This window comes from Callorhinus ursinus, unplaced genomic scaffold, assembly GCF_003265705.2.
Source record: "Callorhinus ursinus isolate GAN/ISIS: 27379988/994484 unplaced genomic scaffold, GSC_fseal_2.0 scaffold75, whole genome shotgun sequence".
NCBI lineage: Eukaryota > Metazoa > Chordata > Mammalia > Carnivora > Otariidae > Callorhinus > Callorhinus ursinus.
Genome location: NW_027397137.1, coordinates 2,413,061 through 2,425,955, shown reverse-complemented (window position 1 = coordinate 2,425,955; position 12,895 = coordinate 2,413,061). Strand labels below are relative to the sequence as shown.

Below are 12,895 nucleotides of genomic sequence, written 5' to 3'. Positions count from 1 at the left end.
CTATCTTCCTCCACAGATTTCCTCCTTCCCACCTCATCATAGTCCTGACAGTGACACCCTACATTTTTATTTATTTATTTGACGGAGAGAGAGAGAAAGAGAGAGAGAGCACGCAGGGGGAGAGTCAGAGGGAGAAGTCTGAGGAGGGAGCCCAACTCGGGACTCGATCCCAAGATCCCGGAATCGTGACCTGAGCCGAAGGCAGACGTTTAACTGACTGAGCCACCCAGGCATCCCAAGACACCCTACTTTTTGAGGCATGATGCTTAGAGTCCTTAGAGCCATGGACAATGAGATACGGAAGGGACTCTGGCAGCTACCATCTCCAGTTTCTGTTTGAGAGGCCGGAGGGGAGGGGACCAAAGGTGTTGTGAACTTCTCTCATAAGACACATTAGGATTTGGACACATTAGGATCCAACCAGCTGACCTGCATCCCGGTTGCAGATAATTTTCATCATTCTGAACGCATGAAGAAGAAGGATATTAGAAGGAACTGGGTAGTCACATATGGGTCAAAGCAGATCAATATGTGCATACTCTATCCTAATAGCTTGGCCCGTGATGCTCTCCTCGGTCGACTGAGATGGGTTCTTTATACCACAAGTTTGTGAATATTAGTAATTATGTGGCATCAGCTCTGTGTTCCTAAACGCGTGGCTTAATGAATGCTAAATATGGCTACGGTTTGAAACATGTCCACAGGTCGTTGCGTTTTTCTCCCAGGACTGAGCGTCTTTTGTGAAAGTCCAGAAAGATGTTCTAGTGACAGGGACACTCCCCCTCTTGTCTGGGAGGAATGAACATGAGGACAGAAGGTGCCCGTCCCTGGGTGCAGCCCAGCACAACGCCGTGGCTCAAGGCAATCTGTGTTCAGTTATGATAAAATGTTAAATTAGCTGAAAGAGAATTTTTCTGGTTACTTGAGTTCGCCTTTTGGACTCCATTAATTATTCACTCATTAAATCATTTACATTAACTCTTTCTTCATAGTCTGAAAATAATCAGCCTTTAGGCGGCTTACTGTTCTCTTATTCCTCACTCAGGCTTTTGTGGACAAGTAGCCCTGGGCCACGGAAAAGAATCCCACACGCATTAAGGTGCTCAGTGTCGAATGAATGGGTGGAAGCAAAAATAGGCCGTATATGGCTTATTGGATCCCACATTCTGATTTCTTTTCCTGCTTCAGTGAGAAATAGCACAGGTGCACTTCAGATCTAAGTTCTATTTTAAATCTAGAAGAAGCCCTTTCTTAGAAAATAATTGGTCATTTTAAAGTAACAATGTCTCATTCCAAAAAACAAGACCAAACCAAAAACATCTGTTTTCTTTTTCGTACAGCCATTTCTTGTTTCCAAGGAGTTTTCGTTGTTACAGAAATTTGGTGTCCTCTTAGGGATCATCATAGCTTCTCAAAATGAAGTTTTAGAACGAAGAATGTTTCTGAGGCCATGCCATCCTCAGCCTGTCTGGGTGGAGAATTGGAAAAGCAAATAGGAAGTCGGGGCTCTCCAAACACTGAGTCACCAGTGGCTCTTCCAAGAGCAAATCATTCTGCTCCTGTGTGGGCCCAGAGCAGACATTGGCTGTCGCTCTGTCACTCTGTTAACAGAAGAGCCACGCGTGGCCCGTGACCCCGGGAAGTCCACGTGCGTATGGGTGAGAGGGGACAGGCCTCTGCCTCTCTTCTGATGTGAGGCCTGGGGAGCTTTCGTCACTAGGAGGTTTGTGAAGTGATGAAGTGTGGAACATTCTATTCCTCTTACCTTCTTCCCTCTCCCATAAATGATGACAAATTGCCTAGCTGTAAATTTGAAAGTCCCTAAATGGCATTTTTGTCAAAGCCTTTAGAACAAAATGCTTACTCAGAGAGATTTTTAAGTATTGGGAGCTGGGGTGGCTGGGAGCAGGCCTAATTATTATGCATCATGACACAATGCATTATGCATCACCCTTGCTTTTCTGCTTTTTAAACACTTGTTATGGATGATAAAACTAATTTAAATGGACAAACAGGGCACTCTCCTGCACATTATTCCTGTGATGTCATCTTCTTCCAGGGAGATTTCATCGCTGCCTCCCACGGAAGCCCCTCAAACATGCACATTTTAATAAGACACTTTAATAATTAGCTTAGAGATAACTGTCAGTCAAGGGAAAATAACCTTTTATCAAAGGTGCCTTGAAAGTGGCGTGTTCAGAGAAGAAACGAGTGCTCTCATTTGCACTTATACAGGCTTCCTTTTCCCTCCTGGCATTTCTACGGAATAAAACGCTACGAATGGGAAAGACAGGAAAAGAAGGAAGAGTGTGGGTGTGCAAGGGGAAGGGAGCTGTCACATTGTTAAGACAAATGGGGCTTGGAGAATCCTAATTAAACCTCAAATTGCTTAGGAACGGGAAGTATGTATTCCTAATTGTTGGCACCAGGAAAAAAAAAAATCTAATTTATTGCATATCTTTAAATAAGGGTAACCGTTCTTTGGCCGTGTGAGATTTCAAGGCTTCCCTGTTGCGGAGGTGAAGGGAATGACTTTGACAGCCGTGGGATCTGCCTCTGATGCCAGCCTCTGACATCACAGACACACTGGAAAGGGAGCAGAGCGGGGAGATATGTGTAGGTTTGGGTTTTGAATTTTCTTCTCCTGAAAGCATTCTGGCTGTATCCTGGGAGAATTTTAGTGTGTTTGAGCCCTTGGCAATGTTATTTGAGTATTAGAGAAAGAAAATAAATATGGGCCCATATTCTTGAGACTCAAGGTGTGTAGTCTTAAGAAAATAGGTTTGTTTTGAAGACAACCCTCTTATGTTGCTTTAAAAATCGTAAAATGTGGTCCGCTGGGCTAGGACTTTGGTTCCGGTGGAGGTGCCGATGGTATCCGGTGAGGAGGGTGACCACGTTCCCTCCTGTCACCTCCTGATCAGGTCATCAGCCCCCCTTTCCATTAGAGCGGCTGAAAGGCTTCTAGCACTGCATTAAATTGACTTCATCCTGACATAGTCAGGGGCAGAGCTAAGCACAAACCACTACCGTTTTTTTTTTTTTGTACCCTTTACCCAAGCTTCAAACCGGGCTTCTCTTTCTATAGGACTTTGGCTTCCATTTATATAAAATACACAGGTAACACAAAGCCTCTACCTTTTAATAAAACATTTTTTTTTTTAAGTTCTTTCCATGGTAGATCAGAAGAAGTGCTAGACCGGGAGTAGGAGCTCTGGTTGTGTCTCTAACTTTGGGATCCTTCTGTTTCTGGTTGAGTCTTTGCCTCTGGGATCTTAGTGGGGTCTCAGCAAGTTCCTTATCTGTGGGGGTAACAACAGCAACAACAAATATAATAATGAGAGTGAGCGACAGTCTGCTGAGCGCTCACTAAATGTCAGGCATTGTACTAAGATGCTCATGTTTATCTCTCACCGGCAATCCTTTCTTTTATAGCTCTCTGCCCTTTATGATGAGCAAACTGAATCACAGGAAGGTTGAAAAAATTGCTCAAGGTCAGTTTGAACCCAGCTCTTCCAGCTCAGGACCAGTGTTAGTAACCCATTCTCTAAGTACTGGCTCATACGGCCTTTCATGTGTACCTCATGAAGTCACCGTAAGCATCAAACCAAAGGGTCATCATGCGTGTGAAAATACCTTAAAAAAGGATATCATCCTGGCATTTGTCACATTGTCACATTGTTCTTATTACCACTTTCTCATCTGTGAAGCACACACACATTGGTGCTCATTAAGTGGAAGAGAATTGATTAGCGTTGGGAAATGTTGTCTTTTAATTTTTCCAGCAGAGGTTGGTGCCAGCTTTATCTTGGGAGATAAAAGGATGTCCATTCTCTCAGATTCCCTGAATAGGTTCTCGGGTCTCCACGAGGCAGCAGCCTGCCTTTGAGGCATGATCTGTGTCAGCCCAGGTTGTGGCCTCCAGGAGTGGAGCCTTTGAGCTGAAACCAGTGAGCTTTGATTGGGGGGAGAAAGAGCCTTATCTTGTGGTGGTCTGTCCCTTCCTGTTTGTCCTGAGGAAGTTACCAAGCACCACTCGACGGGCCCCTTGCGGTGCACAGTCATTTTTGTTTCGGCATCTAGAAATAAACAACATGGCAGCAGGAGGAAGGTCACGATTGGTGACAGTTGGTCTCTTTTCTCCATTCAGCTCTAAACTCCTGCCCCCTTACTCTGCTATAATATTCGAGCATTTCCTGCAGGAGCAGGTCAGTTCACGTTTTGAGGATTTGATATGTGACTCTTCTCAAGTGCTGGCTTTTAATTTGTGCTTATTTTAAACTTGTAAATTGCAATCATGTTTTTAAACACTGTGACTGCTGTTTTTTTTACTCATAAGAATATGAGATAAATAGGCCTTCACAGTGCTTCCTTTTGCTGTTATATAACTGAAAGTCAGTGTATGAAGCTCCTGGGCATTTCAGTTATCTGGTCTACCTCCTGTTAACTGGATGGCCTAGTTGCTTCTTGTGGATGGTCCTAGTGTTTTTATTTCTGCCTACTCAACAGCAAGACTGTGGCTCCAAGTCAGTCAATCTCCAGTCAGCGTTTCATCTTGTTCTTCCATTATATCCTTTTCTTTCTTTACCCTAATACTAACTAAAATCTCTCGATGTCAGTGGGTTATTTATCAATGTTGCTGTTAAGCCTTTAGCACCAACACAGTAGAGATAAACAGCGCCCTTGCTCATCAGTGCCCATCTTTGTGTGAGCTTTTAAAGCAGTTCTTGGATGTAACTGAACAAAAGCAGTATTTCCTTTCATAGTGAGTCTTTTCACAAGAGATTCCAACATTTCTAACTTTGATCCTTTCTCTACTATGCTGGGAGGGGGGACTCCCACACAGATCATTCTTAAGATTTCAACGACAACATGGGTAAAACTTCAAGCATGGTAGCATCAGGTTGAACACTGAACTCATTTTCTAAAAGGGGTCTGAGAAGTGCACCTGGACGTGGACGCAGCTGGAGAGGCGTTATGGTTCTGTGGTTCTCCATGTGCAGGAAAATTGTGCAGTTGGCACACCCAGCCCCTTGTTTGGGGCACTAGAAAAGCTGTGTTTCAGAATGTTCCAGTTGCATTCTGGTCACATATGCTTATTAGTGCCTTTGCTTTCCGCTTCCTCTTGGGTATTATGTGGTCACTTGGCTGGAGCAGTGGATTTCAGCTGTGTCTATGTGACAGCTGGAAAATCGCAAGTGACCAGAAGATCCAGCGAATCAGGCCCGCTTCACACCCCTGTTTTCCTAGTTCAGTTATTTAGATTAATAGCCATATGTTTGGTGTCATCATCTTCCGTCCTTTTGCCCGACCATGGTCTTTGGGTCAAAGCAATGTGGCTTCAAATTCAATCAGCTCATCACTTAGCCTTTTGTGGGATGAAAATCTCACCTCTTACATTCTTTACTATGTATTTGGCTGCATTTTCATGCAAATTTGCTCTTTGCTGTTTACTCCCCTTGCTTCTACCCCCTTACCTCTCCTTGTACTAGAAGCAGACTTTCTCTAAACACGTCTACACTCATTGCTCCTGCGTCCTTACCTTGTATTCACTCAACACCCCTTCTATCAGCTCTACGCAGCCTTGTCCCTCTGCTAAGACAGACTGCTCCCAGGCCAGCAGGGACTTCCATCTTGCTCCATTCAGTGGCTGGCTGACATGAAGCCCTCATGGTCTTTTTCAGCACGGTCGAGTCCCCTTCCTCCCTGGGACAACCTCTTCCTTGGCTCCCAGGCTCCCTCACTCTCCTGCTTTCTCCGGTCTCTCTAGTCTTCTTTGCCAGCACATGTCTGGTCTTTCAGCATTAGGCCCCCTGAGTGCTCAACCTCTCTGTCTTTATCCCCTGCTCTTTCTTTAGATGATAAGATGCATGCCCGTGACTAACTAATTCCTGCTCTACTCTGAGTCTCAGACCTCTATGCTCAGTTGTCGAGACATGTCCCCTTGGAACTCAGAGTCACTTCTAAAGTGAATAGTCAGTAGTCCCAACCAAATGCTATCTTCCCTCCATCCCCCACAAATAGCCATGCCGTAAGATGTGGGTAAAAATGGTTCAGATATATCTTTAAAGAGAGTGCAGGAGGTGGGAGGGAAGCCAGGTGTCTTAGGAGCTCTGGGAGTGGTCGTCTTTGCATGCCGTTGTGGCAGGGATGGTTGTATGGGTTTTGGGGGACATTTTAAGGTGTAGCATGTGGGCTCCTGGGCTGAAGCCCTGGTGTGGGCACCAGGAGGTTACCTGGGAAGCCGCCTGGGGTGCTCTGGTATGATGGTCTTTGCCCTAAGCACCCACAGCGAAAGTGAAAAAGTTTGTTTCTTATGAAGAGTGGCTGTGTAGGTGAAGATTTTGTGAGGTTAAGTGCTAGGGATTTCTGCTACCACCTATTTGTTATATTACTCTGGTTCTGCCCATTCTTGGTTATTTTTTCCCATCTAAAATTTCCCCCCTCTTTATAAGCCATCCCTTCTACTCCCCAATACCAGGAGTTTGGAGGATGGAGAGAGAATATTATATTTTCACTGGAGCACCAGTGCCTCAGATGGAGAACATAGCAATTGTGAATCACAAGCCAAAGGGGGTAAGAAGTGAGAAAGGCCAGAACCAGAACCAAGTTGGACTTGTGATGATCCAGGTTCCTGTCTTATATGAGATCCCATGTGAATCTTTGAGAAATGTACTCTGCTTGGCTCAACCCAAAGGGAGGTTAAGCGCGACATACAGATTTCTCAAGTTGAGAAAGTAAAGCCAGACCTGAGAAGCGACCCAGAACTGACTAGCAGTCCGTCTTGGTCTCCAGGCTCACCCTCTTTTACCCTGTTTCTCTTGGAGTGTCAGATTCATCCCGTCTGAAGACTTCCTTTTCTGCTTCCCCAACCCCCAGGCCACTGCTCCACAGTCTCGGGGCTCCCTTTCCGGTGCCTGGAGGAAAGAATCTGTCCTTGTCTAGGCCTATCTTTGGGTGGAATAATCTCTTTATAATACAGTTTCTCTTCATGATTCATGTTGGTGAACTTGTAGGAATAATTAAGTCAATTTTAGTTCAACAGTCAGTATTGAGCATTTGGTAGGTATCAGACACTTGGCCAAGGGAAGTCAGGATTTATTCTTGGAGGGTAAAATTTGAAGAAGATAGTCTTACTTGAAGTGATGGCTCTCTAAAACACAGAGCCACAGATGCTAATTTTGGGGCTCTAAGACATAATTCCCTCAAAAAGTTGGTCTGAGTTTCAAATATCATATGGGCCTCTTTTTCTTCCTTTGTGAGACTGTGTTTTCAAGCATGCAAAGATGAATCAGACTCTCTCCTCTCTGGCAGACGCTCCCTGGAAAAGACTTTTGAAACCCCAACCAAGGGCACACCTTTGATGACTGGCTGCACCAGGGTCTCTGTTCATTTAACTTAATGATCTGCTTTTCCCTGGGGGCTCCCAGCACCTAGCTGAGTATTTCCCACACGATGCCATCAGTCATGGTACATCTCATTGCAAACAGGCAATGACCTCATGCATAAGTGGGAAAACAGGTCCAGGGAGGCTACGGGTGGGCAGCTAGTAACTGATGGGGCCAGGACCCGATCTCAGACCCCACAGTCTAGACACTCTACCCACCCACCTACATTCCTGGTTCAGAAGCTCCCCGTCAAGAGTAGGCTGGGCCTCCCGGGCCAAGGAGGGCTCCCAAATGAATCCTTCTCTTTTAATATAAGTCCCTTTCCAGAGAAAACCCAACAGTTTACATTCATCCAGGAGGACTCTCCCCAGAATATTACTGTGTGCGGTCGCAGGGTGTGGAATGCTTGCTACTCGGGAGCTTCTGAGGGGTCCGGGGACAGAGTTCATCAGGATGGAGGCTCCGTATGTCACTGTTGTCCACAAGGACATGCACAGCAGCCTTTAGATGAAAATGCAAAACAGCTTCAGCTGTGTTCCTTGCCCCCCAAGTTCAGCCGTGTGGGCCATAATCTGATGGTTTCAGCGAAGGAGCCAGCAGCCTCGGGCATTGGGCAGCAGCGGACGCATGGCTGCCCCTTCTGGAATGCCACTGTCAGCTGGCCCGAAATCAGGAGGCAACACCGTATTCGCTGCTGATGGTTGTTTACTGTTTTTCCCCCAAAGACTGATTTGCTGGGTCTTTAGCTAAATGTCATGTCTGCTTCTCACACCCACGTCATTGCACTTTTCCTAGATGTGGTGAGTCACTTACAAGGGACCATTTGGGGAAAGGGTTTTGTGAAACCTTTTTTTCTAAAGCATTATTCTGATGTCCAGAAAAAAGCCTCCCCCTCCCTCCACTAGGGTTCCGTTCAACAAAGAATTGTTGAGTGATTGCTATAGGCAAGGAACTCTGCTCTGAAGATAACAAAGATGAAAATGCCAGTTGACAAGGAACCTGAAATCTCACTGGGGACACAGACACAGTCTGAGGTGGGGTGGGGGTCTGTGCTGGGTGACCACAAGCTCAGTTTATTTACTACTTACCTACTTCCTAATTTTATTTTTATATTTTTAACATCTTTATTGAGGTATAATTTACATGGCATACGATTCACTTGTTTGCAGTGTACAATTCACTGATTTTTGGTAAGTTTATAGGGTTGTACAGATAGTACCACAACCTAATTTTAGAAGCACCCCAGAATATTCCTGCACCACCCCAAAATATGCTTCACTCCTATTTGCAGGCATTCGCCATTCCCACCCCTAGCCCCAGCCTTGGGTAACGATCTCTACTCCACCTTCTGTATAGATTGGCCTTTTCCACACATTTCATATCCATCTATGGTCCGCTGACTGGCTTCTTTCACTTGCCATTATGTTTTTGAGGTTCATCCATGTTGTAGCACATATCACTGCTTCACTCCTTTTTATTGCCAAATAATATTCTCTCATATGGATGGGCCACATTTTGTTTATCCATTCTCCAGTTGATGGACATTTGGGTAGTTTATGCTTTTTGGCTACTATGAAGAATGTGCTATGAAAATTCATGCGGCAGCTTTTGTGTGGACATATGTTTTCATTTCTCTTGGGTGTGTACTGGCGCAGAATATCCGGGTCATGCGGTAAACGTATGTTGAACTTTTTAAGAAACTACCAAGCTGTTTTCCTCAATGGGTGCGCCGCTCTGTATTCCCAGCACCAGTGTTGGAGGGTTCCAGCCCCGCCACCTCTTTGTCAGCACTGGTTTTGTTTATCTTTTTTATTAGAGCTTTCGACTGGGTGCGAAGTGCTATCTCATGGTGGTCTTCATTTGCATGTCCCTAAAGACAGAACATGAAACATCTTTTCATCTGCTCACTAGCTGTTTGTGTATACACATTAGAGGTGAAATGTCCACTCAAACCATTTGCTCATTTTTTCCTGTTGTTTTTTTAAGCAAAGTGTGGAGAAAGTTGAGTAAGGTAGAAGTCACCAGGGGTGGGTGGTCAGATTTAGAAATTAGCACCGGAACGACTTGCCTTACATTCTGGCATATTCTGCCTGGTTGTTGAAGTCCATCATAGTACCTGCATCAACAACCACAGTAGGGTGGCAGGCTTAATGAGTCTATACCGTGGCAGGAGGGGGGGTGTGCAGTGGACCAGGATACGGGGCGTGCTGGTCATCTAAAGTGCTCCCTGGCCCTAGCAGGTGCTGGACTGATGCCCGCCCAGGTGTCCAGATCTTCCTGTGTCAGTGTAATCTGAGGATTTCCAGCTGCCAGCATTTGCCTCCTACTGCCTGTGGGCTTGGCCCGCAAGGTTGGTCTGTCCACGTAGGGCAGGCTGGAAGTTTCAGAGAATTAACCCCCACCCAGCAGCCCTCAACCAACAACCCATGATTGGTGGTGAGTCTTAGTCAGTACAGGTTTCTATAACAAAGTACTGTAGACATGGTGGCTTATCAACAAGAAGAATGTATTTCTCACGGTTCTGGAGGTCAGAAGTCTAAGATCAGAATGACAGCGTGGTCAGGTTCTGGTGAGGTCTCTCCCATGGCAGATAAAGATGGAGAGAGAGCTCTCTGGGGTCTCTTGTAGAAGGACCCTGATCCCATTCATGAGGGCCTGACCCTTATGACCTAATCACCTCCCAAAGGCCCTACCTCCTAATGCCGTCACATTGGGGGTTAGGATTTCAACATATGAATTGGGGTGGGGGGGACAGCACAAGTACCCAGTCCATGGCAGTGGGTGTATAAATAACCTGACTCCCTCCCACCACAAGTAAGAATTCTGGGTGTGTGACTTGTACTACTTCTCAGAGTTTTCCTGCAGGATGAAGCTCCAGGCTCACTCTGACAGAAGACTTGACAGTATACTTCCCTGGGTGGCAGGGACAGTAGATATGTTGCACTTGAACTCTTGAATTAGGATCTGCGTCTGGGGAACCCACACCGACACTGCCCCTTGTCTTTTGGGCAGCTGGTCCTGCCCTGGGACAGGGGGACACATGCTTCCTCTTGTCTCTCCTGTGGTGGTGATTGTGCTGTCCTGGGGCACCCTGAGCATTTTGGTCCGGATCCCAACTAACCAGAGCTGGACGGATGCAAACAGACTGTTAGGGTGGGCAGGGCTCTCAGCCAGTGAGAAAAGGGACATCAGAGATTGTTCAGAGGCGGCCAGGTGGCCCTGGGAATGGTCAGTCTGAGATGAAAGAGGCTTGACACAGGTTGAAGAGGGTGGATTTGGTGGTCTGGATGGGTAACACCACTACGCAAGGCAGAGGGCCAGCCATCTGTGGATGGCATGTGCTCTGGGCATGATTCCAGCCCGCACCGAGCAGCAGGTGAATGTGTGACCCCCAAAGCCTTTTTCAACTTTAATATTATAGCAGTTCTTTTTTTTTTTTTTTAAAGATTTTTATTTATTTATTTGACAGAGAGAGAGACAGTGAGAGCAGGAACACAAGCAGGGGGAGTGGGAGAGGGAGAAGCAGGCTTCCTGCGGAGCAAGGAGCCCGATGTGGGACTGGATCCCAGGACCCTGAGATCATGACCTGAGCCGAAGGCAGACGCCCAACGACTGAGCCACCCAGGCGCCCAATATTATAGCAGTTCTTGTATAAAGGCCAGGACTGCCTGGGATCTCAAGGTCAAAGGTCAGCTTTACTGGGCAGATTTGGGCCTGCTGGTCTCCCTGAGGCCTGGTAAGTGGGATGCTGACTGATTGAAGGACGATAAGGATGGAGCCTCCATTGCTTCAGTATTTTAGCCGTGAGGGTTTATGTCTTAGGTCGGATCCAGGGAGACAGATCCTGGGAAGATTTACATGCAAGAAATTTGGAGGAAATATTCTTAGGAGCCACACCTGTGAGGAAATGAAGCCATGAGGATTGGGCAAAAGAGAAGCCTGAGCTGATCTCATGAGTAACTCTGTGGCTGAGGTGACCCTCAGAGTTGTCCGGGGTTGGGCTGGTGTCCCCCGCTGCCTTTGACTAGTCATCAGATAAATGATGTCTTCTTTTAGCTGAGGTCAATTCCCTGAAGGGACTCTGCTATGAGGTCTCAGCAGGCAACATGCCTGGGAAGTAGGGGCTGAGTACTCGAATCCTGAAAAGAGAATCTGGGCAGCAGATTATAGCATCCACTACAGACAACAGAAGCCAAACAAAACCCTCCATGTAGCCAAGGGACACTGGTGGCTTATGAAACACAACATTGCTCACAATCATACAATGTGTACAAGTGCCCCTCTGGTGGATGGTGGAGGAAGGTGGATAGAATCCAGGCTTTTGTCCCCTCTTCAGCACCACCCCCCATCCTTTCCCAGCCTGTTGTTTCTCTTCTTTCTTCTCTTGTGTTCTGGCACTGTGGCCACTGTGGCTCTGGCTTTGCTCTCCTTCTCTATCCACTGGCAAGACGGCCACTTTCATGTTGTTGTTACCTTTGGATCCTTATGTGTCCTGGTCCGTGAGCAAGCCAAGGTTTTCCCCTTCTTGATGTGCTGGCAAAGAGCTGTGAGTGTTGTCATTTCTCTGGAGTGAGCAGGTCCAAGGAGTTGACTGAAGCTTTTCGGTGGAGGTGGGGACAGAAGAATTGTCCCCCAGAGGGGTGTGAGGGTGGGAAGACCAAGAGCCCGCAATTTGGTTGATAGCAGTGATGGGTACTCAAAAAACCAGTGACAAGAATTGGTTCCTAAGTGGCCATCCAAAGGCACAGGAGGCTGATCTGGAAGGAAGCAGGTATGAGAACCCATGTTTAGCCTCCAGGTTTATAGGACGTAGATGTTTCCTTATAGTGAAGAAATTTGGATGCCATATGGTCAGCCAGCAACAGAGCTCAATAATAATGAACACGAATCATATATTTATGATGCATTTCATTATATATTACCCGGAGTCTGCTATGCAAAACTAATTTCTTAGGATGATGAAACAAATGTGATCCAGCCTTTAAATATGTCTGTACATATTGTAACATTCATAATTTTTTTGGACCTCATGACTGAGGTCCAGAATAAAGGTTGAGTTTTGAATACCTCTAGAATTTAGAAGTAAATGATGTTACTTTTTACCTAAGGCTATCCAAAGCTACTTATATAGCAATGCTACGTATATTATACAAGAGCTAGAATGGAACATTAAATATCATCAGATATTCACCAGGAGACGGTAAACTTGGAGAGATGAGTTTGTTGGTTAACACTATTTATCGAGTTCCTACAGGGTGCCAGGCACTGAGGGAATTGGGTGCCACCTACATGGTCCCTGAGATAGGAATGGTAGTATTTCAGAAGGCATCAGCACCGAAGTTGACTGCACTTTGGGAGCATGTTGTGGGGTACTTAATCTAGCCTGTGGATCAGGCAGGGCAGAAAGACCAGCTTTGATTGTGGTACGACCTCTAGGGATATAAAACATGGCATGCTAAAGGATCTGAGGAAAGGTCAGCAGGCCTGGAGTGGCAGAGGATGAAGGT

General features: G+C 46.1%; 2 protein-coding genes across 2 annotated transcripts in view; both read left to right on the top strand.

The window, feature by feature from the left end:
* The window catches only part of DSCAM (DS cell adhesion molecule), an 822,687-nt gene that overhangs the window by 24,009 nt on the left and 785,783 nt on the right, over positions 1-12,895 (top strand). The window lies entirely within an intron of this gene.
* Positions 7,502-12,895, top strand: part of LOC112816740 (HORMA domain-containing protein 2-like) — a 38,472-nt gene continuing 33,078 nt past the window's right edge. Inside the window, 1 exon segment of the mRNA XM_073887027.1 lies at positions 7,502-8,072. Coding sequence (XP_073743128.1) covers positions 7,502-8,072 — 571 coding nt within the window.